General features: G+C 36.0%; 1 protein-coding gene across 1 annotated transcript in view; it reads left to right on the top strand.

The window, feature by feature from the left end:
• CFAP43 (cilia and flagella associated protein 43) overlaps positions 1–27,072 on the top strand; it is a 77,373-nt gene that overhangs the window by 40,673 nt on the left and 9,628 nt on the right. The window contains exons 13-30 of the mRNA XM_088132515.1: positions 69–238; positions 1,582–1,731; positions 3,763–3,893; positions 4,855–5,023; positions 9,465–9,569; positions 11,017–11,094; positions 13,810–13,935; positions 15,533–15,637; positions 16,410–16,526; positions 17,260–17,460; positions 19,460–19,666; positions 20,281–20,370; positions 20,464–20,544; positions 23,322–23,447; positions 24,690–24,809; positions 24,889–24,996; positions 25,583–25,669; positions 26,761–26,849. Of these exons, the coding sequence (XP_087988641.1) occupies positions 69–238; positions 1,582–1,731; positions 3,763–3,893; positions 4,855–5,023; positions 9,465–9,569; positions 11,017–11,094; positions 13,810–13,935; positions 15,533–15,637; positions 16,410–16,526; positions 17,260–17,460; positions 19,460–19,666; positions 20,281–20,370; positions 20,464–20,544; positions 23,322–23,447; positions 24,690–24,809; positions 24,889–24,996; positions 25,583–25,669; positions 26,761–26,849 (2,260 nt within the window). The remainder of the gene's footprint in view (positions 1–68; positions 239–1,581; positions 1,732–3,762; positions 3,894–4,854; positions 5,024–9,464; positions 9,570–11,016; positions 11,095–13,809; positions 13,936–15,532; positions 15,638–16,409; positions 16,527–17,259; positions 17,461–19,459; positions 19,667–20,280; positions 20,371–20,463; positions 20,545–23,321; positions 23,448–24,689; positions 24,810–24,888; positions 24,997–25,582; positions 25,670–26,760; positions 26,850–27,072) is intronic.

The following is a 27,072-nucleotide window of genomic DNA, read 5'->3' as shown; positions in this document are numbered from 1 at the left end:
CATATTTTCTAAGAGAAAAAAATATTACACAAATATACCTTCCCTTTCTATCTTTTTTAAATCTGCAGACAATGAAGCATGTATCACGGAAAGAGGGCTGTTGAAAGACAGTATCATTCAGAAACATATGTACGAATTAGAGCACCCACTACTTTCTCTGGTCAAGTGGAAGGATGAAACAGTGCTTGGCTATGCTAGCCAGGCTCCCTTCATCTGTAGATATCATCTTTCTGCAAAAGTATGATCTACTTGCACAAGTAAACTTTAATTATGGGTCAAATTAGAAAAGATATAAATGTCTTTGATTCTTTTAAAAACTTTTCTTAGAAATTGCTCTTCTAGGTCCTTACCGTCTAAATCAGATTATAGAACAAATTGAAGAGAGTTTAAATCTATCTCCTGCTCCATTTTCCCAATGAAAATTATTTCCCCTCATAGTTTGTACCCACAATAGGTGCTTCTTGTTAGAATATTAATAGCATATTTAAAGGAAAGTGGTTTTTGTGGAGGAATTATTCAAAAGTCCCTTGATCCCAAAGTGTGCCTATGCATAGGTGGAGATGCTTTGATTGGTATAAAAAAAGTTCAAAGAGATTTAAAATGATAACACATTTCACATTTCATCTAATTTGGTCCTGGAATGTTCATTTTTCTGTACTGAATTAAATTTCTTCAACATGCTGTATTTATTTACAGTATTACTAAAACACTCATTTTGCTTCAGATTGGACTTTAGGATCTTAAAGTACTCATGGAGATTAGCCCTTAGTCCCATTTTTCCAACTTTGTCCTATTGAAAATGGGGAGATTGGGGGAATGTTCTTTCTGTGGAGCTGAAGGGTGCAGCAAGGAACTACAGTGCTTGTAGAGGACATCTAAGGAGAAAAATAATTCTGAATTATGAGGCAGATCATCAGACAAACAAGTCAAGTCCAGGACTACTGCTACTGCTTTATATAGCTTTGAGCTGTACAGGTAGTCCCCAGTTTAAGAATGAGTTCTGTTACTAAGATGTGTCCTTAAGTCAAATTTGTATATAAGCCAGAACAGTATTATTGTATAATACTGTATAAGTAGTATTGTGTAATTAACTTGAATCATTGTGTATTTAACTTGAATTTTGCTATAATAGGCTATATGGATCGTCCTTAAACTGAGTGTTCTTAACCCAGGGACTACCTGTATATGAAATAGCTGTTTCAGTAAGAGGATAATAAAAACTGAAAGAAGAGTAAAATAGGATAAATACAAGAGTTGAAGTAGTGTCAGGCCTGAAAAGCTGGTCTGTGAGGATCTAGGGAATATTTCTGTGGGTGGAATTTGAAGTGAGATATGAAAAAGGAAAAGAGGAAGTTTATAGAAGGGGAATGGGAGTATTGTACCAATGTAAATTATTAGTGTATCAACAGAGCAGCTAACAGCAGTCTGCATTATGTTATAACATGGTTCTTATTGGAGACAAAATAATGTCCAGTCCAATTTATTTGCTTATACTGTATTAGTTTTCTTAATTTGACATGAGCTACCTTGAATATTACTGCAATCACATCTGCTATGTAACATTGCCATTTTGGTTTACAGGTGACATCAAAAGACCAACCAATCATGTCAGAGAAGAAGACACCAAGTAAACAGTTTGGACAAGCATTCCTGCGTTTGTCACCTCATGGCAAATGGTTAGCTTCAGCTGCAGAGACTGGGCTGTTAGTTATCCATGATGCTTCAAATCTGGTAATTGTCCGAATTTAGTTTTGATTTAGTCTGTGCTCCCTTGAGTTATCAAATTAATTTCATTGGTGTTTAAGCTAAATATTTACATATTAAGCAAATTCATACCTGCTCAGCTTCTTGTTCTACTATAATTGCAGCATGCAACTGAATTACTTTAGAAATTGGAAGTTAGCAGAAGGAATTAGTATTGTTTTCTGGACATCTCAGTTTGCATCTGGAACAAACCAAAGGGGCTGGGTTTATTGTTCCTTGTATTCCATCTTGGGCAAGGTGCTTGAGCATGTGATGGCTGGTCATATCCAAACATTCTTGGATTAAATGGATTTTCCAGATCCATTTGAATTGGAGTTTAGATCTGGATTTGGCATTGAAACTGCCTTGGCCAATTTGTTGAATTAGTTTTGCTAGGTGAGAAAAGGGAGACTGCATCCTGTTGATTCCACTTCTTGGCAGTTTTCAATTCATTAAGCATGGTATCCTGCTTGAGAGTTTGTCAAAGCTAGGCATGGGTGGGATAGTGTTTTTGCTGATATCTAGCTCCCCATCTCCAGAAGAGGTGATGGTGAGGAATTTCCACTGGACTTTATGGCGTTTATGTTGTGGGGTTCTGGAAGTCCCAATTTTATCCCCTATGCTATTCAACTTCTACATGAAACTGCTTAGTGATATCATTTTGGAGATTTAAAATGTCATCCATATCCAGATGACACCCAACTCTATTCCTCCTTTTCACTAGATCAGGGTAAGCCAGAGGAACTGCTTATTTAGTCCTAGCTATATTAATGGACTGGATGAAAGCTAATAAATTAAATCTCAATCCAGACAAGAAAGGATTGCTGTTATTAGATGAGATGGATAGTAGATGGTGAGTGGTGTTACATTCCTCCCAAAATATCAGGTTCAAAGCTTGGGGTTGCTTTTGGATCCATCTCGGACATTACAGGCTCTAATGGCTTCAGTGGTACAAAGCACTTTTTATTAGTTCAGGGTGATGCCACAGATGTCACTTTCTTTGGGTTAGAAATAGCTTCACTACAGTAATCCATGCTCAGATGATTTCACATTTAGATTATTGCCATGAAGGGTTACTCTTGAATATGCTTCAAAAACTTTAGTTGATACAAAATACAGTGTCAAGCAGATTGACTATAACTGGGCAATATGAACACATCATACACCATTTTTGGTGCCAATTCAAAGTGATGACATTAATTTATATTTTCATGGCTTGGGATCATGGTATAGTATCTGAAGAAATGCCTTTTCCCATATGTTTCTGCCCATATTCTAAGGCCATCTTTGGAGGACTTGATCTGGCTGCCCTCTTTCACTGAGGTTCAGCAAATGGCTGCCTCGGAGCTTTCCAAATCTGAATATCCTCCCACCAAGTTATACCTGGCAACTTTACTGCCTTTTCAATACCAGGCAAAGACATTTTTATTCTTAAGTGCAATGTATTGATGCTGCTGCAGTATTTTAAACTTTTTATGACTGTCATTTCCATTGCTTATTTTGTATATTTTATACAATGCTTTAATGTATGGTCTTATCAATTGTTTAATCTACAGTTTTAATTTTTGGGATTTTAATTTGAACCATTTCAAGATTTTTTAATGGAAAGTGGGGAAGGAAAGAAGGAAGGCTATATTTCCTCGTTATAGCATCAAAAGATTAAGAGTTTCATACAGCTCAAAGCTCCATCTACTACTAGCTTATCTGAGTCTCTCAATAATGATCTTGATCTCTAAATTATGGGATTTTTTTTTTAATCTGACCATAGCTGATCTTTATTCATTAGAATTAGTAAATAAATATAAACAACACATTAAGATATATTTTACAATTACAATCTTTGCCAATACCTAAAATTGGGCCAATGCAACCAACGTATTTTCAATCTTCTTACATAGTTAAAAAAAAACTGTATGCAGGCTGCAGAAGTTTTCATTACCTCTTTCCAGTCTTTCCTCAGCATGAATTCCTTAGCCAGCAGATAAAACAAGAGGTTTTTTTTTTTCATCTTTCTTTAAGGATGTTCTGACTCACGAATACTGCCATTCATATAATGGACGAGGAATCAGCTCATTGGTATTCTCATTGGATGGCCAAAATATACTTGTCACTGGCGCCCAAGATGGAGCTCTTGTTTGTCTAAAATGGAAGTATGTACATAGTGAAAAACAATGAAGCGTGATGTAAAATATTCAGATTTTCAGCAGACTTGCTTTTCACAAGCATGTTACTTTTCCAAAACTATTTGGCTATTTGTCTCCCCCTACCCCACTTCTGAGATGTTTTAATTTGATTAAAACCAAATACTATCTCATTACTTTTTATAGAAATAAGTATGCATTTATTCAAAATACATGAAATGTGAGGTGCTATCAGAAGATCCCAGGAACAAGCAAAACCTGGCTATGATGTATCTGCTTCACTAGATATTAACATTTCTACAAGGAAGGAAAAGAAGAAAAAAGCAGTTTGCTCAGAAAAGGATACTAAAGCATCTAGAAAAAAATGACCTTCTCTACTCTTGTTTTGCATCTGCTCTAGAAAGTGGGGCTCTAATCCTACAACTACTAACCAAAGTTTCTGGAAATGACTTGTGAATAAACCAGAGAGGTGGCACTTTTGCATTCAAGGGGCCATCTTGCCCTGAGAATATAGTAAGACATGCTAAGTTGTCTGAATATCTTGTGAAGGCAAGTGGATGCAGGATGAAGTTAGCTAGTTAAAAGGCAAGGGAGGAGGTTTAAACTTTGTGTCCTGATAAAGAAATGAGTATGATAATAAAAGAATATTTAGTGTTTGTTGAAGTCTGCAAACTTTAAATTACAATATAAATACTGCACTAAATCTGTTGAACATTGGGACTTTACCAAATTGGGGGATCTGATGTGTTCCTGTCCCCCACTAGTAGATGCTATCTTTTAAGAACAGACAAAATTCTTCTTCTTTAACACACATAAACAAAGCATGAATTTGAATTTCTTCTACAGAATGCATAAGATTAGTTTATAAATCATACCTGATCCATCTATTAAGGTTTGTTCAACAATCTTACCCCTTTTCTTTTCTTTTCTTTTCTTTTCTTTTCTTTTCTTTTCTTTTCTTTTCTTCTAGGAAGATTGGGGAGCGCAAAATGAAGGACGCAGCTGACTTTGGGACACAACTTCTAATCAAACTTAACCAGTATATTTTCAGTGAAAACTCATTTATAAAGTCTATGGCAGAATGGGCAATAACATCAAAACCCACATATAGCTTATCATTTGAAAGTACTTCTTCTCAGGTCTTGCACTATTTAAATATATCAAGCTAAGCAACAGAACAAGTATTGATGGGGTAAAAATGGGAGATAGAACTAGATTAATTATTTGCTGTAAAATCTTTGATCTTGAAACTTACTTTTCTTTTTCATTTGATTAGTAATACAACTAGCTATATAGATCTGTGATGTGGGATCATTCACAGGGGGTCAAAACAATCAAGATGGCTGTCACTGCACCATCAAAGCCTCACCCCTTTTTATGTTCATTACAAGTAAAAAAGCTTGAGTTTGTGGTGCTCTCTGAACTTGGTTGTTTTCTTGCTGATGTTTCATTACTGGGCTAGGTAACATCATCAGTGCACTAATGATGTTACTTAGCCTGACAATAGTACCTAGCCTGGCAATAAAACATCTACAAGAAAATAACCAAGTTCAGAGAGCACCAAGAACTTTACAGTTCAACCCTGAGCTACATATATTCTCTTCTACTGGCATTAAAAAAAGGAAGAGGCTTCAACTGTGCAGCCATGGACAACTTCTTGACTTTTTTAACCCTCCTCTGTGGATGCTCCTGCTGTGAAGGGTATCGGGAAATGTGCAGATGGGTGGTTAATATTTATCTTTTTAGAAATATGTGGGGAAGCAACTAATGATCTTTATGGAGAAACAGATGTGATATATTTGTGGAATTCTTAATACCCATGAGAGAGTTACAGAGACTGAGCAGAGTAGGGATATGAGACAAAAAATAATTTATAAGCTTACATACAGTCAGGACCAGAAATATTGGAACAAGGATAACTGTTTTGGCATTTGGCCTCTGTACACCACCACATTGAAATTGAAAGGAAACACACCCAGATGGGAGCAAAGTCAGGACTTTCAGCTGTAATTCAAGGGATTTGACAAAAGTGGAGCACTAACCATTCAGGAAGTACAGCCAGTAGCATACACTCACCCCCATCGTTAGTGGCTCATAAGTAATGGAACGAATGGCTGACAAGCAGCTGCATGGCCAGGTGTGGCCTGTTTCCTGGGTACCCCATGACCAATCAAGCAGATAAAAGGCCTGGAGGTGGTTCTGAGTGTTACATTTGCATCTGGTAGCTGTTCACTGGAACTCTCAACATGACGTCCAAAGAGGTGTTCATGCGAGTGAAGGAGGCCATCATTAGGCTGAGAAAACAAAATAAACCCATCAGAGAGATAGCAAAAACATTGGGAGTGGCCAATACAACAGTTTGGAACATCCTGAAAAAGAAGGAATTAACTGGCAAGCTCAGCAACAGCAAAAGGCCTGGAAGACCACTGAAGACAACTAAAGTGGATGACAGCTGAATTCTGCTCATGGTGAAGAGGAACCCTTTCACAACATCTAGCCAGGTCAAGAATGCTCTTGAGGTAGGCATGTCATTGTCAACATCAACAGTCAAGAGACAGTTTTATGAATGTAAATACAGAGGCTTCACAACAAGATGCAAATCACTGGTAACGCAAAAGAACAGAAAGGCCAGATTAGACTTTGCCAGCATACAGCTAAAAAGCCTGCCCAGTTCTGGAATAAGATTCTTTGGACTGATGAAACCAAGATTAACTTGCACCAGAATGATGGGAAGAGAAAAGTATGGAGAAGGAAAGGAATAGCTTATGATCCAAAGCATACCACATCATCTGCCAAACGTGGTGAAGACAGTGTTATGGAATGGGCATGTATGGCTGCCAATGGAACCGAGTGACTGGTGTTTATTGATGACCTAACTGCTGATAAAAGCAGCAGGATGAATTCTGAAGTGTATAGGGCTATACTTTCTGCTCAGATTCAGCCAAATGCTGCTAAACTGATAGGACGCCACTTCATATTGCAGATGGATAATGACCCAAAACATACAGCAAAAGCTACCCAAGAGTTTCTCAAGGCAAAGAAGTAGGATGTTCTTCAATGGCCAAGTTAGTCACCTGATCTCAACCCAATAGATCATACTTTTCAGTTACTGAAGACAAGACTGAAGGCAGAAAGACCCACAAACAAGCAGCAGCTGAAGGCAGCTGAAGTAAAGGCCTGGCAAAGCATCTCGAGGGAGGAAACTCAGCATTTGGTCAGGTCCATGGTTCCAGACTTCAGGCAGTCATTGACTGCAAACGATTTTCATCCAGGTATTAAAAAGGCGATCCTTATGTTTGTCATGATATTGGTTTGTTCCATTACTTATGAGCCACTAATGATGGGGATGTGTGTATGCCACTGGCTGTACTTCCTGAATGGTTAATGCCCCACTTTTGTCAAACCCCTTGAATTACAACTGAAAGTCCTGACTTTGCTCCCATCTGGGTGTGTTTCCTTTCAACTTCAGTGTAATGGTGTACAGAGGCCAAATGCCAAAACAGTTATCCTTGTTCCAATATTTCTGGTCCTGACTGTATGAAAGTGAACTGCTAAATATTTACTTGGCTAGTTATATACTGTATGTATCTCTGTATAAGTATTAAATATTGAAAAATAGAACTGTATCTTAGGATAACCTTACTCACACTGGGCATCCCCTATATGCACAGACTTTAACGTCCCAAATTCTCCATCTAATATTACTACGGTTGAGAATTTTGGGAATTAAACCCTGGAGGGCACCCAGGTTGGAGGAGGCTGTAGTTATGGAAGGGGAAGATACATTTATATTATAAATAGCACTAGATTTCAACAATCAAATTAAGTTTTGCTTATTATATTTAGGGCATAAGATTACTGATGACCGGCAGGTCACTGATGACCCAGGTCTATATTTCTGAGTTGATAAAATAAAATTGATTAATAGAAGTTTGGCAATCTTGCTCTTCCTCTTACCATGGCAAAGATCAGCCAAGTTCCAGCAATTAGAAGAGTGGTAATGGATTATCTCTTTTTTTAATAGTAATTTTATTAAAGATTGTAATTACAGTAGTAAAAACTAATATAAACAAAAAAAGATAGAAGAATAAAAACAAAGAGTAGAAGATATAGAAAAGAAAAAAAAGGAAAAAATAGAAAGAAAAGTAAGAATATAGTAAAGAAAAAGAAAAAAAATATAAAGGTGACTTCCTACCTTCATCACAAGTATATTTTAGTAACTTATCACTTCCTCTTAAAATATAACAAATGATCTCTTCTTCCCACATCCATCTCTTATCTATAAACAAATCCATAAAGCATCAGACAGAAACTTTATTCAGTCATGAACCAATAAAAATACATTCAATAAAACAAAGCAAAATTATCCCCTAACATCAATAAATATTGGCAACCATTTGTGGGCAAAGCTTACACATAATGTAGCAGAATTTTGACACATAATGTAGCAGAATTTTGTTAATTTTAGAGAAATAAATTTATCTTGATTGTTCAACAGATAATGCAAATAAAAATTATCAGAGTGCCCCAGAAATTTAAACAAAAGAGGGGTAATCAACTGGTGGCAAATGTCCCTGTAGAACTGACAATACAGAAGAACATAGGCTGTGGTTTCTATGGCACCCGTGTCACAGGGGCAGAATTGGGTTTCATAAGGGGTTTCTGAATGTGATTAGAAAAGGAAGTATGCAAACTTAGTGACTTTCAAAGGTGCCAACCGTGGTTTGAGCAAGATGGCTATTCCCTTGTCTCCTGTTTGAGCTCTAAATGCGCCAGAGACCACTATCTTGTGGTGTCCTCACAAGAAGCAACTATCTGGAGCACTTGTGGGCAATCTCAAGTCCTCTCCTTGTTCAGAGAGGAATTATCAAAGAGCTGGTCTATTCACTGGCTCTTAATTCCACCGCGGTTGTCAGCTCCATCTTCAGTCCACCATTCCTTCCTTCGGAAGCTGGGTAATGATGATCTCCATGCTTTCTCTAGCCCCAAATATGCTTCCTGGATACAAGCAGAAAATCCAAACAGACTTTTGTTTCCCTGCAAAAAGGGAGGTACAAAGAGAAAGTCACAGGCTTTCTGCCACCTCTTTCCTTCTCAGATCCAAGAAGAACAGCAAAAGTGTGTGTCTCTGCATCTAAGATTTTCAAAAATAGGTGGGAAAGGAAATGGAGAAACCTACTTAACCACACATGTATGCACACACAAATATATTCCAAGTATGAGCCATCAGGCTTTAAAAGTGCTGTTTTGATACCATTTTGATAAATGCAATGCTTGGAATAGTACATAATCCCTTTGGAAGTAATGGAATATAATGGATGACAAAGATTTATAAAATCAGACAACGCCTAGATACAATGGCAGCATACTTAATTCTGTAATAAATGAAACAGTAAAATAATTAATTTAGATTAATGTAAATTATACTTCCCACCCTGAAATTAAGTATATACCAAAAATTAAGAAACTGATACTAAATATAGTTAAAATATAGATTACGTATCTATTCGATTAAAAATAATTATTAGCAAGTACATCATGTCATTTAACTGTATTGAAAGTGACCTTTTTTCATTGAAGTTACATGGAAGAACAAGCATTGAAATGACCGATGAAGATGAATACTATTTTCTTACACAAGCAAAATCTGATGAGACTTCATGGTTAGACCAGAAAGCAGAGAAGGTACTTTTAGTACTGCAGTAAAGTCTGTAGTATTGTAGTAAGACCTAAAATGGCCAATGGGTGGTTTGTTTGTTTGTTTGTTTATTGTAACTTGAATAAATTTGCTATTAGATTGCCCTATGAAACTGAATAAAACCCAAACAACTTAGGTCCTGCAGATGTTACATGCTCAGTTCAACATATGCAATACATTCATTTACAACAGGATGCCAGGATTGGCTTTAACCATGGTATGTGGAAAAAGTCAGAATTAATCCTGCAAATCAGCCATAAGCTGGGAAACTACAAACCAACCCACAAACCATCTGCTAGGTTACAGGTGCAATGACCAAGCTAACCAAAACACATTCAGTAGTTTGAAACAGCTTTACTATCCTAAAATAAAAATTGTTTATTTGCTGACTTTACATATCATGCTAAACATAATTATTTAGCCCTATATGTCAACTTAGTTCCATGATTTTCTGAATTAAGAAAAAGGAGAGAGTAAGAATATTCCCCAACATATTTCCTTCTCTTTTTTCACACCTAGCTATATAGTAGACATCTTGGTTTGCTGGTTCATGCTGATTTATGAACCAGAAAATATGGTTTGGTCCCAGTTATAGGGAGATTTCAAGTTATAACTGTCTAGTTTAAATATCACAGGAAACTAATAACTTAAGAAATAGGGATGTAAAATATGATTCAAATGCAGAACAAGCAGTTCTAGGTGGTTCGTGCTCAGATCTAGAACATGAGGGAAAGGAAAGAACGGGGGTTGGGGAGGAGTTGATGTACAGGCCATGCAGAAGAGGTAGGGAGAGAGGTGCACCAGCTTTATCCTATTCACCCATAAGACCACTCCAGATTTGTCTTTGCCCAAACCAGCAAGATGTTCTTGTTTTCTGTTTGGTTGGATTGCAACCAGGCAACTTCCAAACCATAGTGTTTGTTCCATGTTCAGACTAAAACACTTTTTTTTTTAATTTTGTGCCCACCCTTACTAAGATGTAGGCATTTGAGAAGGAGGAGAAAAAGGAAGCAGAGTGTGGATTCTAGTTTATTGCTGATTCCTTATCCAAGAATGCATGGTTTCTTGGATGAGATACTGGATGTGTGAACTAGATCTTTGCCTACGTAAATTTACCAGTCCCTTAGAATTTTTGCAGTCCGCACTAGAAATAGGACAGAATTATACATGAACTGTGGAGGTCTAATTAAAGCTTGAACTTTCATAGATCAATGGGTTAGAACAGACTTGACTGTTTCTTTCAGGTTTATACTACTCAATCTTAGTATGGGAAAAAATGCTAGCAGGGGATAGTGGTTGGGTTTTTTTTTTTTTCAGCTTTACAAAATACAGTTTTCACATTTTAATATTAGTCTACCTTGCTTTGCTTCATATGTGAAAGACTGCATAGTTTCTATTCCTCTGCTTCTTTTCATCACCAGTCTTATCTTTCAGGCTATCAAGGATGAAACTGACCGTTTTGCTGGAAAGAAAAAAGAACTAAAACATGGAATTAAAGTACTTCGTAAAAAGGTGTGTATTGATAAATCACCAGTCTGCTTCCAGAAGTGCTGTGAGGATATTGCCTTTAGGTTTTTCATGCTTATAACATTTTCATAACACAACTTATTGGATTGTGGCTTTTATACAGTCTTAAAATCCTTTGTTTTCCCAGGCCCTTTGCCACACAGTCTAACTTGCCTAGGATTCACTGTAATGGGGCCCCACAAAGATGTAGGTTGAATGTAAACAGCCAAATTATTTACCTGACAAGATAATGGGGATCTTTCCCATATATCTTGAAATCTTTCACGTTTAATTGAGAAACATCTGTACCACTGCAGCTGTATATGAAGTATATGTATTGAAAGCAGCTAGCAACAACTCAGTCCACTCTGTTGGGAGTGCTTTAATTTGGATTTCTGCACTGAGCAGGGTTTTGGGCTCAGTGGCCTAAATCACCCATTTCAACTCTATGATATGACTCTAACAAATGTAAGATTTAGAGAATCTTACTTCAAATCTTCATTTTTATTTTAATACTTAATGTAACATAGTAAAACAGCACAGAGAGAGAGACAGACAGACAGACATGTACACCATTTCTAATTATAGCAAAAGCTTAAATTACATCTACTAGAAATTTCCAGAGGGAACAACCTTTTCAGTCACCACTGTGCAACCTCATATGATGATCTGGCACCTCTTCTGCTAAATGAATGAATGAATGAATGAATGAATGAATGAATGAATGAATGAATGAATGAATGAATCATTTGATGTCTTTTAAAATTGTAAAATCTCATGAGATTTTTAGCATTTCTAAGATCTCACACCAGAATGCCAAAATCTTGTGAGAGTTGGTGATTTGCTGATATTTCAGCCTTTAAAAAAAAAGTACTATTTTAATATTGGTTGGAGGGACAGTGGGCACTCTAGCACTCATAGATACCATGTCTCTTATCCCTATTTAGGCCACAGGTGCTTATTTTCAGATGCACAATTAATTTCCTGCTTTTGGGGGATTAGAAAACAATTTGCAAAAGAACTATTGCAGTCCTTCGAACTGAGTCAAGCCAGTTGTTTTGAGGCTACTGAAAATGAATAGTTTGTAAAGTCACTGTTGTTGTCTGAAATAACTGTTTATTGTTTAGATTGGTTCTATCAATCTAAACTAACAGTCTTCATACTAGAGTCCCTTGTTCCTGGCAATGACTACACCAGCTTTAATGCACAGTGCAAAATTTGTACTATCCAATTCTAATGAACATATATTTTTATGGATTCAGAATTTGCATTGCTCTCCTGATAACTGTATTATTCTTGGGTTTAAAGGTACAATGTACTTTGTGTAGTTTCTGAAAAAGTTAGCATTGGCAGAGATAAATATATGGAAATGCAGGTTTTCAAATATTCGGAGACATATTAGTCATACTCCATATCATTTCTTGATGATGTCCAATGGATGTGTGAAGACACCTGCCTCCCCTTCATTTATTACGCCAGTGGTGTTGCATTTCTACTCCCATTAAACCTACTCAGCATAGCCAGCGGTTGATGATGATGATGATGATGATGATGATGATGATGATGATGATGATTGGTCACACAGTCAGCCAGATGTTTAAACTGGATTTGGTATTTTTATCAACCTATCAAGTCCTTCCCAAGGACCTGGGATAGGCAGATGCTATTGCTTGATGGTGTTAAAGATATTGTTGCAGTATGTAAGTTATTCCATGTAAAGCTGCCTTTTGCAATTGACTGATGGTGATTTTGTCAATGCCAGTTGTGTTCAAGTGGTGCTCCAGATATTTTGGGATTGCACCCAAGGCACCTATAACTATTGGTACTAACTTTGCTTTCTTTTGCCATAGTCATTCTATTTGCAGGTCTTTATATTTTGTGATTTTTTCCAGTTCTTTCTCTTCTATTCTGCTGTCTTCAGGGATTGCAGTATCCACTATCCAGACTTTTTTGTCTTTCTTATCAACAGTTGTTGTCTGGGATGTTGTGTGGCAGGTGCTTGTCTATTTGAATTCTAAAGTTCCGGAGTACTTTAGCTTCTTCATTTTCTATTTGTCTGTTTTGTGGTCCCACCAGTTCTTGCTTGCAGGCAAATGGTATTTCTTGCAGATATTCCAATGCACCATTGTTGCTACTTTGTCATGCCATTGTTTATAGTACTCTGTGTGATCTTCTTGCAGCAGCTAACTAGGTGGCCCACTGTTTCTTCAGCTTCTTTGCAGAGGCGGCATTTGCTATCTGTCGCTGTCTTCTCAATTCTGGCTTTATATGCATTTGTCCTTAAGGCTTGGTCTTGTGCAGCCAGAATTAGCCCTTCTGTCTCTTTCTTCAACTTTCCTGTTCCTAGCCATTGCCAAGTCTTGTTGTTATCTGCTTTGCCTGCTAATTTTTTTTGTGTACTGACCATGTAATACTTTGCCTTGCAATGTCACTTTTCTATTCATTTGGTCTTTCTTATAGGCCAGTTGGTTTCTTTGGTATTCAGTAAGCCTTCATGGTATACTAGCTTCAGTGCATCTTCTTAACTGTCCTTCCAATATTCTTCCAACGTCCTTTTTTCTTCTTCAACTGCCTGGTGTATTATTACTATTATTATTATTATTATTATAACTTATATGATGTGATTCTATTTCAAACATATATCTGGATAACCATAGATTCTCCATCCCTTTACAAATACATACCTCCCTCACTATTAATTTCTATATCATTAAAAAATAGATTCAAGAAATGATGTTTGAAAATTCAATGGTACCTAAAATTGAGAGACTGGACCAACAGGAATTCAATCTGGATGTAGAAGAACAAGAGAAACAGCAAATACACAGTAATTCAGAAGTGGAAAGGGTATGGTCAACTTGTTGGGATTCAATTTACCTTTATTTGTCCTGAACAGAAGGAAACATTATATCGAGAATAAGATGAATCCTAGGATGCTGAAAGAGGACCGGAATTATATAAATTGTTCCTTGGGGCTAGAGTTACATATTTGTAAAGGTCAAAAACCCATATATAATAAAATATTATCTTATCTTACTTTACCTCACTTATGATCGTTGCCAAATATTAAATAATAGTGTTACAAGATTTCTCTTCATAGTGAATAGCATATAGTTGAATATCCTTTTTAAAAGATCTGCACAGAAACCTTGAAGAACTGTCAGGCCCAGCCCAAGAACAACGAGGTGGTCCAGTCCAGTATAGTTCCTTTATTAGTTTGTACCTATTAGACAGAATCTCACCAGACTAAACCTATGCTAAAGCAACTAGTGGATATACCCTGTGAGACTCTAGAGAGGGACCAGTCTCAGCTTCTTCCTATTCTCACGGTCCTGCTGCAGGCTGAGGAAGTGCTTGCTCTGTAACCTCTCCAGGAATGTTCCCCCTCCCTCCTGATAACCTTGATCCTCCATTCCAGTATCCTCTTTGCACATGCCTTCCATTACAAGAACTGATGAAAGAACACCAGTTCCTCCCAACTCCATGATTCTATGTCACAAGCAATGAGATGCAACTATGTTTTATATTTTAAAAAACTGCAGACTACAAAATAAAGAAGTACTTACTCTATTTCTTAAGTTTGTTTTCAGTTTGGAATTTAACATTTGCATAAGAATTAGAATGCTGGTGATGGCAAGCAATGCAGGAATTAAAGGAAAAGTGAGGCTGTTGCCTTGGAATTTGGGGTAAAAGAGTGGATACCTTCTAGACTTCAGTTTTCCTTACCTCCTGTAGCACCTTCCTGAGCCTTCAAAAGATTAGACTTCAAGTGGATTTTAGTCATTTAGTCATTTAGCTGGCAGCAGTTATTGGATTTTTATGTAAAATTGTTTGTGCAATCATAACGCTTATTTCAATGTCATCCAAATATAACTCCTTTTAACATTAACCAGCAATTTCAGGAAGTTTAATCTCATACTCCTTGCTGCAGACTTCTATGAACTTGCAGCTTTACCTACCAAAATTATAGTCCTGTTTTATTTATAATCCTGAGGCGAAATAACTTCATTCAAATAAGTAAATAAAAGTTGGAATAGGGGTTGTCCTAAGGAACTGGTTTATATATTTCTGTCCTCATTCTTGTATTTTGTTCTGCAGCTATAGAATCTATGGAAGGAATACTGCCCTTATAAATCACAATTGTACAATTTTTGCTTCATTATGTGAACACCTAGAGATTTACACTTCTAAATGCCACTGACATTAAAGAATAGAATTTTAATATAATTATAGCCTACAGAGTTTCCAAATTAATATTTAGTCTATCAATATAACCCAAGTGACAAGAGTTTAAATCTAGGGGTGTTTTCTAGGGTTTCTGTGATGCATAAGATACAGATTAATATTATATAATGCAGGGTTTACATGAGTGCAGGGTTAACAGGAGTGACATATAAATCCAATGGGTTTTGCATCCTCATTTGTTTTCTATTTTATGACAAAGGTAAGGAAGGATATAGAGATGGAAAATCTAGCCAATTGCTATTTACGTGAAATGATCAAACAAGAGTGTTGGGATACCATGTCTGTTAAAGGACGATTAATTAAGGTAACTTATCTTTTTCTTTCTCACTTTTATCCTGCTGTAACTAAAGCAGTAAAGAGATGCTTAAGTTAATTAAATCTAGGAAAATGTTATGGTAGTCCTCAGTTAATGACCATTTGTTCAGCAACTGTTTGAAGTTATGATGATGCTGAGCAAGGAGACTTATAGCCAATCCTCGAAGTTGCAGCCATCGCAGCATCCCCACAGTCATGTGATCGTGATTCGAGTGCTTGGCAACAGGCTTGTAATTATAATGGTCGCAGTGTCCCACAGTCACGTGATCACCATTTGTGACCTTCACTGCTGGCTTCCGACAAGCAAAGTCAATGGGGAAGCCAGCAAATGGTGATCACATGACATTGTGCCTAATGACTGCAACTGGAACTACTGAAACTGCTGTTGTAAGTCACCACGGTCACATGGTGATGTGCTTTATGACTCCATCGCTTAGTGATGGAGTTCCCAGTCCCAATTACTGTTGTTAACCAAGGACTGCCTATATTGTATCCAAAACTATTACCCAATCTCTATGAAAAGCACCATGAGAATAATTTCCATTGATTTCAATAGTACTTAATCCCAGATAAATTGCCCAAATTATTCTTATTGGAGAATGTCCTACTGTTTAGTAGAAAATGACTTAAAAAAGAAAAAAAGAAACAATTAATAGCACAACATGAAGCTTTTGTATGTCAGAAGTATACTAAACATTGTATTTGAAAACAGCATAAATTGTATTACACCTGCAAACTTATTATATTTTTTCTTTGCAAAGACTATCCATTCTTCTTGTGAAGTTCAGAATTATCCAATGAAAGAACGGAGTCCAGAAGAAAAAGAAATGTTGGAAAGAGTTTTATATTTAAAGAAGATTGAATTGGTAGATATGAAGGTAGAATATTCTTTTTCTTCTAAAAAGGAAAAAAAACCTTCATTGCCGTGTTTACATTGTCTGATGATTCTAACATTCCAAGTTATTCTCTCAAGTGTTCTCATGCCAAAATGGCTAAGTCAGCTTATTCATTTAAAGCCTAATTCATAAAAGTATTCCATAGCTTTTTTATTCTGGTCAGTTAACTCATATACATTATTCAAAAGTCATAGCAGAAAACACCCACAAAATATAAACAGCAATATATATAAAACATAAAAATCTATGGTATAATAATACATTCCCTAGGGAATGCATCATATAAAACAAAAACAAGCAACGTGATATGTATGAATTCCAGGACATCTATTACCTTCCCACTAAAAAGACCCATGCCTCCTGCATATTAAATTAACTTATTTTTTAAAATAAAAATGGCAAAAATCTTAATATTTGCTTGCTGAAATATCATAAGTTTTAAAGAATAAGGTTAGTAATCTTTCATATAAAGTTTTTTTTAATCAGCATCCTTCTCTGTTGCTGCTCTTATCAGTTCTCCCTGACAGTTATCCTGAGCTTGCTGCTAGCCTATTTACCGAACACATTGCATTGTTTTGGCTTCTAGCTCTTCAAATCCCTCTTCTATTTGAGAGGAATGTTTCCTACAAAATTTACTACTGTTTATGGTATATAAGTAATGATTCTCCAAGTCTTATAATTTTCTATGCCATTTTATATATGTATATATATTCAGCTTCGAAAGAAGATTGTGGAATTTGATGCCCAACCTTCAGTCATTAAAGAGGAAGGGGAGAAGACAGAAGAAGAAGAAGAAAAAATAGATGCTCTGGTTGGGAGTCTGAGCACGCTGTATGGTGGGAACACATCTCTTTTATATAACCAATTGGAACTGCACACTAGAGAGGAGAAAATTAGTCAAATTGTATTGCTACGGGTAACTTTATCTTATCTTTTATTTCTTTCACTATATGTAGGCAATACTGCTCTTGTAAAGCATTCTATACCTTAAGACAAGGATAACCAAACTACAACTCCATGCATCTATAAATTGGTTTTACACAAGCCATGTTTAAGTGTTCTGGTATTCATAAGATGTCCTGTTCAGATGCTCATGTCAGGTTTTCAAGAGAGAAAGCTTCACATGTACAACTGTACATGTCATCTCTTCTGCAGAAATATGCATTCAAAATATGACTGTTTGCAGTAAGTGAGCAGCATCAGCAGGGGCAGGGCTTATAAAGTAAGTGCTCTGGGTTTAAGGAGTTATAGCTAAAATACCCAGAAGAGTTTGTAAATTATTGTAATATGTTTGAGAGCCTACAATAGTTAATATTTATTAATGAGAGACTCAGAAGAACCTACTTTACAATCCAGCTATTAATTAATTAGTTGCACTCTGTTCAACCAGAATATTACTTCTATTTCAGAGAACAGCAAAAGCATACAATTATTTATTTGTTTGTTTAGTAAAGTATTTATATATCATGTATGTTGAAATAAAAATTCCAAAGCAGTTTTCAGTAATCAAATAAAAGATAAGTTAGGCAGAGTTATTAACAGGCAAAGACCAACATTAAAAAAAAATTAATAGAAAAAGCCTAAAATGACATCTGGTATATATCACAGAACGGAGAGCATTCCACAGGTCAGGAGTTACTATAAAGAAAGTGTCACTGACAAGTGGCAATCTACAATGTAGAGAATGGTATCTCCAAAGACAGTGTCCCTAAAGACTTTATCTGTTGTTAATAAACTTCTGTGGGAAAAACTGCAAAGTTTTCAATGACAAAAAGCTTTTTGAAGTACAATTAAGAAAATTGAAATGTTTTTCTGAGCATTTATTACAGATCTGCCCAGTCTTATAGAAATCATTTTCAGTTGTATTCACAAAATTAGCATCTTGGGTTGAGAATATGTTCTAAACAAAATCAAATCATGATGGATGTAGCCATAAGCAATCCAGTATTCCCATCACACCCAGTTCCTTATAGGCAGCATAGTATGACAGCATTTTCCCTCTTGTATTTCCCTTGTTTATTTATTTACTGTTTATTTATTGTTACTTGTTTATTTATTTATTGAATTTATACCCCACTGCAATCAACCAATTCTTTGTGGTTTATAAGGTATACAACATACAACAATTAAAACATCCATGGTAAAATAACAATGTAAATAACAATAAAAAATAAAGTTAAATAAAATAATAAACATGTGCAATGGTTTAAATCAGGAAAATGCCCACTGAAGTAGTTCGGCTTTTAACAACTTCCTAAAGGTCAGCAGGAAGGCTGTGAGTCTGATCTCCAAGATGAGGCCATTTCAAAACAGCAGCACCACCAGAGAAGCAGTGCTGTCTCACCTCAGTCCCCAGACTTCCAGGAAATGATCTTCAGAGGTGTTTAGTCATTTATACTTGAAATAATATAAGACCATCACTTTGTGAATCCAGTCATTATGGCTTATTCACGAAGCCATTGCTGAATAAGCCATGACTTAACATGATAAGTGAACACAGCCTTGATCTGCTCTAGCCTAAGATAATCTATTGATAGCCCAATCCTTAGACCTGGTCACACATAATGCTAGATCCTAACTTAATTGGCTTTGGCTTAGCATCCATTATGATTATTATGCATGAACCAGGCCGCTATATCTTGATCAATAATCATAACTTTAAAAATCCCACCTTAATATTAGGTATGAACACAACATTAAAACTGAATCTCCTATTTTGGAATTTTATCTTTCCAACCAATGGTTACTAGCAAGAGCAATGAAACCAATATAGAATCTTTAGAGACCAGTGGTCAGAACTGCAGGCAGTTTTAAACTGCTTGAGAACGCTTAATAAGCTTAATCCATATTAATATTCATATGGAATATTACCACATGCTATTTGCAATACTGCCATGATATCCTTGATATTTCAGGACATCATCTATAATGTGAAGAGTGCTTTCAATAAAGAGTTTGATTCAATTGCACGAATGAAAGAGCTGGAAATTGCACGTGTAAAAGAGAGGAACATAAGGATATCAGAGATCTTGAACCAGCTTGATATTAAAGAAGAAATATGGGTGCCAACTCTTACAGATAATGAGAAACCAGAGCGAGCACTGGTTGTTCAAGAATCGGAGGTTGAGTATTTCAGATTCCCAATGTTTCTCACTTAATATACAAAATAAATGTATATAGCAATGCTAAGTATGCCATCTAGTTTGAATTCAGCTCAAGGACAAGCACATAGAGTACATGCTGTTATAAATGTATAGATTTTGGAGTTACCCATTTAAACTGATTGTTTTTGTTATGCTTTTTTAATATACTATAGCTTGGTTTTTTTAATCTTGTAAGATGCTATTTGTTTACTTAGACATAAAAATAGAGTAAAAATATTGCACAATGGATGCATTTATGTGGCTCAGATAAAAGCTATAATTAAGATAATGACAAATCTTTCTCTAGCAATTACACTAATATATAATAGTAGTACCTCATGTATAAAAGTAGCCTTTAAACCAGAGTTGCACAATTATTAATTTATTCTACGATCTTAAATATGCACCCTCATTGTAGTGTTCCAGTGTTTAAATCTTATAGAGTACTCAGGGTTTAAAAGAATCCACATTTGTTATGAAGTAGAAATTCTAAGGAAATTATAGCTTGGGGAGCTTGTTAGGAAAAAAAACAAAAACAAACGTGAATTATCTGCTCATAGAAGAAACTAAACTTCATCCTTTTGTTCACATAGATCAAAGTAGAAAAGTACTTAAATCCAGTTCAGAAGGCAAAAAACAAAATTATGGCTCGGATTGAATATAAAAGACGACTTGCTGCTCAGGTAGCCTGAAGACACAGTACTTATTTTCTACATTTTTTGTAGCTTGACCCTATGTTCCTCTTTTACCTGATCTTTTATTCTGCCATTTTTCAGGGTGAGAACGCAAGAGAACGTGGCCTTATGGACATGATGAATGGAGTCCTTGAAATAAAAAAAGAAGATATTTTGAAGATGGTGAGTTATGTTTCTATTAAATCATAAAGTAATGATTTCATGTGATTACCAAATAATATGATGTACATTTCATAATCAGAGCTTGTCCCAGAAGATAATCTCTGATACAGAGAGATGCAACTGACAGATTTAGGTAGGATAATAGGCAGGCAATGAGGAGGATAACAGACAAGAAGACTTAAGAGAAATGCAGGTGAAAGACAAAGAATGAGGGAAAGATTGCTGGGTTTGCACACACAGAAGTAAAAAGGAGAGAATGTATGCAGGTCACAGAGTTATGAATGTATTAAGTTAGCTACTTCAGTCAACTTGTTTCAGTAGTCTGGACGTTTCTAACTGAAAAAAAACAACAACTTTGACTTGAAAGATGGTAGAGGATTGAGATAGGAGTTCCACTCACAAGCTCCTGCCTTAAAATGGAATTTTCCATTACTGGGGGAGAAATAACCTAGCAGAAATTATACAAAATCCAACCATAGTAAACAAAGGGAAAGAAAGAATTACAACCATCACTCAACCAAAGCAAGAAAATAAATGAGAATCCACTCCTTCCTGCCTACTGGTAAACTGAATGGAATTTTGAGCATGTCAAATGATGCCATGTGATCCCTACTAAGAGAAGTTGTATGAGCATGGAAACATTCTCTGACCTTCTCCTCCCCAGGAGTATACTGCAAGGAAGATTGCATTATACCAGTATCCTTTTCACTGTCTAAGAATTCTGGCCTGAGATAGAAAATCCTAGAAAACCAGATTGATCCCTTTCCATCCCCACTATCTCTTCCAGTTTTCATCCCTCTTAACTGCAGAAACCATAACTGAAATTCTGAAGTATTTCAGCACCCTATCAGCATGATAGACAAGCTCAGGCATTCTCTGATGTTTTTATAACATCAGCAGTAACCAAAGGGGGAGAAGCCCAATTAAAAATAATAAAACAGTTCCTGGTATTGACCAGGCAGCTCTTTCCTCAGGTATCAGCCCTTTGAAGCAGGCCAGGTCAGGAAACAGACCCTGTAAGAATTATGAGAAGTCTATTATATTGTTGTAGGATATAACAACAGAATCTTGAAAGTCTGTCAGAGTTTCCCTCTGCCCCCTCTTATACCATGCAGAATTATTATGAGTTTCTTTCTCATGTTCCCTCCTTTCCAGGGCTGAGGTGTCATTTTCTATCTCTCTTATATGCTAACTGTTCTTGCATACCTTTACCAACTTTCTCTCTGTTTGGTAGGACTTTTGTCAAGATTTCACATAAAATACAAGTAGGGCTGTCAAAAACAACCCACCCGGATTCAATATAGGTACTCCAGACTTCTCAGGTACTTGTTATTAACTGCAGTGAACCACATTAATGTATCAGAGGGTCATTTCACAAGACAATAAACAGCTCTCTGAGCCTATTTTTAATTATTTTATCCTCGATCTTTGGCCCAAACTCAATCCAATATCTATCCAGCCACCCCACAGATTAAAATAATTTTGATCACTTTTATTATGCCACTGTTCCACTAATGTTCATTGGCATGGGAAAGCATCTTTTCCATAACTACCATATAAAAACTATCAGAGTTCCCAATATGGCATTCTGCCAAATATAGTCATTATTAACAAGGAAAGTTGGGAGCAAAGCTGTTAATTATTTTCCTGCTGAAAATTACCTTGTAAATAATATCTCCAAGGAAACAATCTCAGACTCCAGCGAACAATCTCCAAAAGGTATTACTGAATTCCAGCAATCTCAGCAGACATTATGGTTTGGAAAGAATAAAGGTCACAAGACACAGAACTCACAGAACTGAGGAAATTACTCACAACAGTTCAGGAAATAAGTGCAACCCACTCCCTCCAGACAAACAGTTATGGCAATATGGACACCTACTGTATCTTCTTCAGGCCACTTCAGAAGAACACAACTGCCAGTATTTCATCTTATCTCAATGCCTGCCCAGTCCAGATTATAGATTAACTCTTTTATTTAGTGTTTTTTTTTTTCCTGATGCTGTAGAGACTCAGGCTAATTGCATAGTGGTAGCAACTCCAAAGGAAAGGGCAATCATTTCATCTGTAACTTTTTAAGAACTACAGTCAACAGGTGCAACTCCTGGGAGAGAAGGAATGGGGATGCATGTCCACCATCATCATCACTGTTCCCAAATCATCCAGAAAATCTCAAAAGCTGCAGTTGCCGCATGCAATTCATGGAAGTCTGCTGGCATCATATATATCAGAAATATCCTGTGATGAACTTGTAATATTACTGAGGAACAGAGCATGTGTCTATCATTACTTGCTTCCTCAGAAGAAGCAGCTGACTAACCTGGCCCCTTAAGTATTGTCAGAGCCATACGAGGAGATACCAGCCAATGTACTACCAAAGTATTGTTACAGCCAGTTGTACCACAAAATACAGTATATGAGAGATTTCCCACTCTGATTCCATGCCCTTGTCAATCCAGCCAGCTGGGGTTTGTTCAAAATGCAAAGAACCCAAAAATTTAAAAGGTTTTAAATACTTGTTTTCAAACATTTAAAACAAGCAGGTACCCAGGTTCACATATCACAGGTGACTGTTAAGAATCAGCTTTCCACAGTCTTAAACAGAAACCAAAGAGGGATTGGAAAGCATGTTATTCTCATATTTCACAGAAGATGAATTATTGAATATCACCAGAAAATATATTCTGAAACTTAATATAAATCTTTTAGGAATGGCACTTTTTGCAAATATCCAATGTCCACTGTTGTTTCTGAAATGCTTTCTTTGATATACTCAGGAGATTCCACCACCTGCATTTGCATTAAAAGAAGAAACCCTCTGGACTGAAGAAGAAAAAAAGATATATAAGGAATATGAAAAGAAAGTTAAAGAACTGAATGAAGAAAGAGAAAAACACCGAAAGGTAAACAGATAGGAAGGGAGATTATCAAGCTTCTTTTTCATTAAAGTGTAGAGCATTTTTTCTTAGGAAAGACTTCCCATCTACTTTAAATCAAACACAGGTAGTCAAATATGACCAATGTAACCTCTTTTCCAAATATTCCATTGTTACATTATAAAAATAATCACATTTTTTATTCAAAATTTAAAGTAAACAGGAATGAGTAATTGGTTAACAGCACCACCATATTAGCTGAGTATGAATGAGGCAGTCTTCACTTTCCCTCATAGGACAAAGAAGATCATGCCAGTTTTCCTGTATTCAACTTTTTTTCCTTTTTGCACTAAAGACAGAATGAGATGTCTGCAACATATCAACTTAGTTGTATATTTTCTGATTTTCTGAATGCTATTCATTTATAAAGTACAATTCATAAGAAACTAGTAGACTAATTCACTTAAAGAATTAAATTCCCAGTCAACTTGAATGAGGATTGCTTTTCTCCAAGTTTTCCATAATGTCACAAACCCAACATAGAACTAAATAGGTTTACAAACCTGAGTTTTGAGGAAGGGGGCTTTCTTTTAAGTTATTAATAGCTTGGTAATAGATTCTGACTGGTTCACACATCACAGTAGGCCATAGTATAGTTTGTTTGGTTTGGGATTAATGCATTATCTGAACTAAACCATTGTCATTTGGCAACCATCACTACAGCTTAGTATGATATGCAAATCCAGTTTTGTTTATCATATCAGAAATTGATATTTTTAAACCAGACTGCAACTACTGAGGATATAAACCTTTGCCAAATACTGGAAGAGAAAGCTGGAGGGTTTACAAGCAAATGCTCAAAGAAATGAAAGCCACTGGTAGCCTTTTTCTCAGAATATGTTTCATTGACTCTTTAACCAGTAGTGAAAATGAGCTGCTAAATAAATAATTAAATTGGTGGCAAGATAGGTGGATAATTCCTATTATCCTTTTTGCTCAGGATCTTTTCAGCTTTCTCTGATTATAGAGTGGTGAGAGATAGAAGCTGATGAATTTTCCACAGTCAGTATAGCTCATAAACCTTATATCTGTAATTCTTTTTGGATTTTCAAACTCCATATTCCAACTTGTTCTTGCAAACATAATTGTCTAAGAAAAAAATGTAAAAAGCAAATTAATAGGTTTTAAAAGGTGCCAAGCATTTCTTACAATTTATCCTTACCTGCCATTGAGACTGTCACAAAGGCACTGCAACTTTTTCTTCCACAGATTCTAGAAACTGAACTGAGAAAACTTCAAGGTTCTATTCAGGAAACTACACAAGCATTTGATGAAATCGTGAACAGGCTTTTTGACAAAAAAGTTCACTGTGAAATGGTTATATACCAGGTGAGCTTGAACAATATTTATCAGTCTTACTTCCATATAAACAGCAGTCTTACTGTTCCCTTCTCAAACCTTTTACTAGGAAGAACTCAAAATAACTAACCTCCTGTACTCACTGCTTTTGGACGAAGAGCTGAGCTCAAGAGAAGCTGCACTCCATCACTGTCTTAAAAAAAAAAGGAAGGAAAAGGCAAGAACATGGGGGGGGGGGAATTTGACAAAATATTTATTTCTCATGGTACCTGCCCTTTTGGAATCAAAAATTGCCCATTCCTCAACAAATAATTTCCCCCTTAAATTCCTTTATCTTACTGAATATATTATCAGTAATTCTTTATAAATATCTCTTACACTTTGCCCAGGTTTACATATACCACTAAGATGAAATGTGTTTTGCTTGTTGTTAGCTTTCCATGTGATTAAGAAAACACTGATTTACATGTCTGAATGAGGCCAGGAATTGATAGGTCCATTGCCTATCCGTGCCATTCTGTAATCTGGATGACTATAAAAATGTTTAAATGAGTAAGAATATAGAATATAGATAATTTAACTGTACACATGCAGAGGTGGGGTGGGCCTCAACTTAAAAAATTATGGCACTTAATCCAGGATATATATGGAACATGCTGAACTCAGTAAAGCTAATTTAAATTGTTCAAGGGGGAAAAGCAGAGCATACTGTATATTATCACTGATCCAGTTCTACTAACATAATTTGACATCTTTTGTTCTAATCACAGATAATCATATCCACCTTTGCTTAAATGCTACAGGTAATATCCAGTGAAGCAGTAAAGACAGCTAGAACAGATGTGGAAGCTTTTAGAGAGGCCTACGACATATTAATTGCTGAAGACAAAGTAAGAATCCAAGCTCTAGATTCACACAGCATTTCAATTGAAGCTGTAGTATTTAAGCTTATTAAATTATTTAAGCTTATTGAATTAACTAATGAATCAGACTAAGCTAGTTAATTAACAATTTTGATTTTATTTTGGATCATTTGTGTGGATATTCTCTTTAAATGTTGAAACAATGACTATTTTAAAGTAGGAGTACTAAATGTTAGGTCCTGTCCAAAGAATCTAATTACAGTATATGTCACTATCTGGTTTACAATACAGCCATAGGTTTTTTCAAGTAATAGCGTACACAGATCCTTGAGTTTTCTGTGTAGATTTTAAAGTTCATGGTGATAAACAGCATACTTCATGTGCTGAAAGATCCAACTGGCAGACATTTGTTTCTGTGTTTAAACCATTATGCTTCTCTCTGTCTTCTTGCAGGGATCCACTATGTCTGTTTTTCTTCCCCTGAAGGCTCAGGGTTTGTTTTTTCTGTACAGGCTTGAAAACTGTTTTTTCAGTTCCAAAGGCATAGACTGCAGCATCTGTAGGGGTGGGGTATGTGGCAAAATATAAAGATGCTGGTTGTAACTGTGCAACTGAAGCTCTGCCCATTTTGTACACATCACGATGTTGCACATATACAAAGCAGCAGGGCTTCAATCACACAACTGCCATCTTGACTGTAGTTCTGCCTCCAAAGATATTACAGTCAACAAGTACAACAGCATCAGGAGAGCTCAAAAAAGTGAAGATAGCAGTCATAGCAGTACAATTGAAGCCCTCACCCTTTTGTATGTGCATCAATGTTGCACACACGTACAAGGGATAAGGGCTTTGATTAAGCTCGCTTGACCACACCTTTACATTTGACCTCCTTATGTATGCTGCTGATTTGAGAAAGATCTTGTCATGTCACCTTGAAGTCAGCTTAATTATTTTGCAGAGTAAATGTGACAAATACAATTCAACATTCCTTGATTTAAAGCTTCTTATTTTCTGTAGACATATAATCACCATTTGTAGCAGAAGTGGAACTAGGCATAATAAACTCTTTAACTCAGTTCTGACTGACATATGACTTCTGCTTTCCTCCTGACAAATAGCTTATGGAACGTGGCTTTAGAAAAGAATTTTCAGATCTTCCAACTCATCATATTGATCAACTATTCAAACTTTATAAACGTCGACCAAGGTAGCAACATTTCATTAGTTCCATCGTTTTCTGAAAGTCTATGAATTTCCTCTTACAATAATAGTCTTATAAGGATCATTACAGTAACATTGCTTTCCAAAGCAGCACTAGAATAGGGAATAATCACAATACTAAAACAATAACTGAAGATACACAGCTTACATTGGTCAAGTAGCTGAGCACTAAGGCTTGAATCCAGTTTAAATTAGCTATAGGTTAGTCC

Source organism: Python bivittatus, unplaced genomic scaffold (assembly GCF_059951505.1).
Source record: "Python bivittatus isolate LINGU-HERP-01145 unplaced genomic scaffold, Pbiv_v1 ctg000980_np1212, whole genome shotgun sequence".
NCBI lineage: Eukaryota > Metazoa > Chordata > Lepidosauria > Squamata > Pythonidae > Python > Python bivittatus.
The sequence above is the reverse complement of the archived record's forward strand: the minus strand, read 5'-3'. Positions and strand labels throughout refer to the sequence as shown.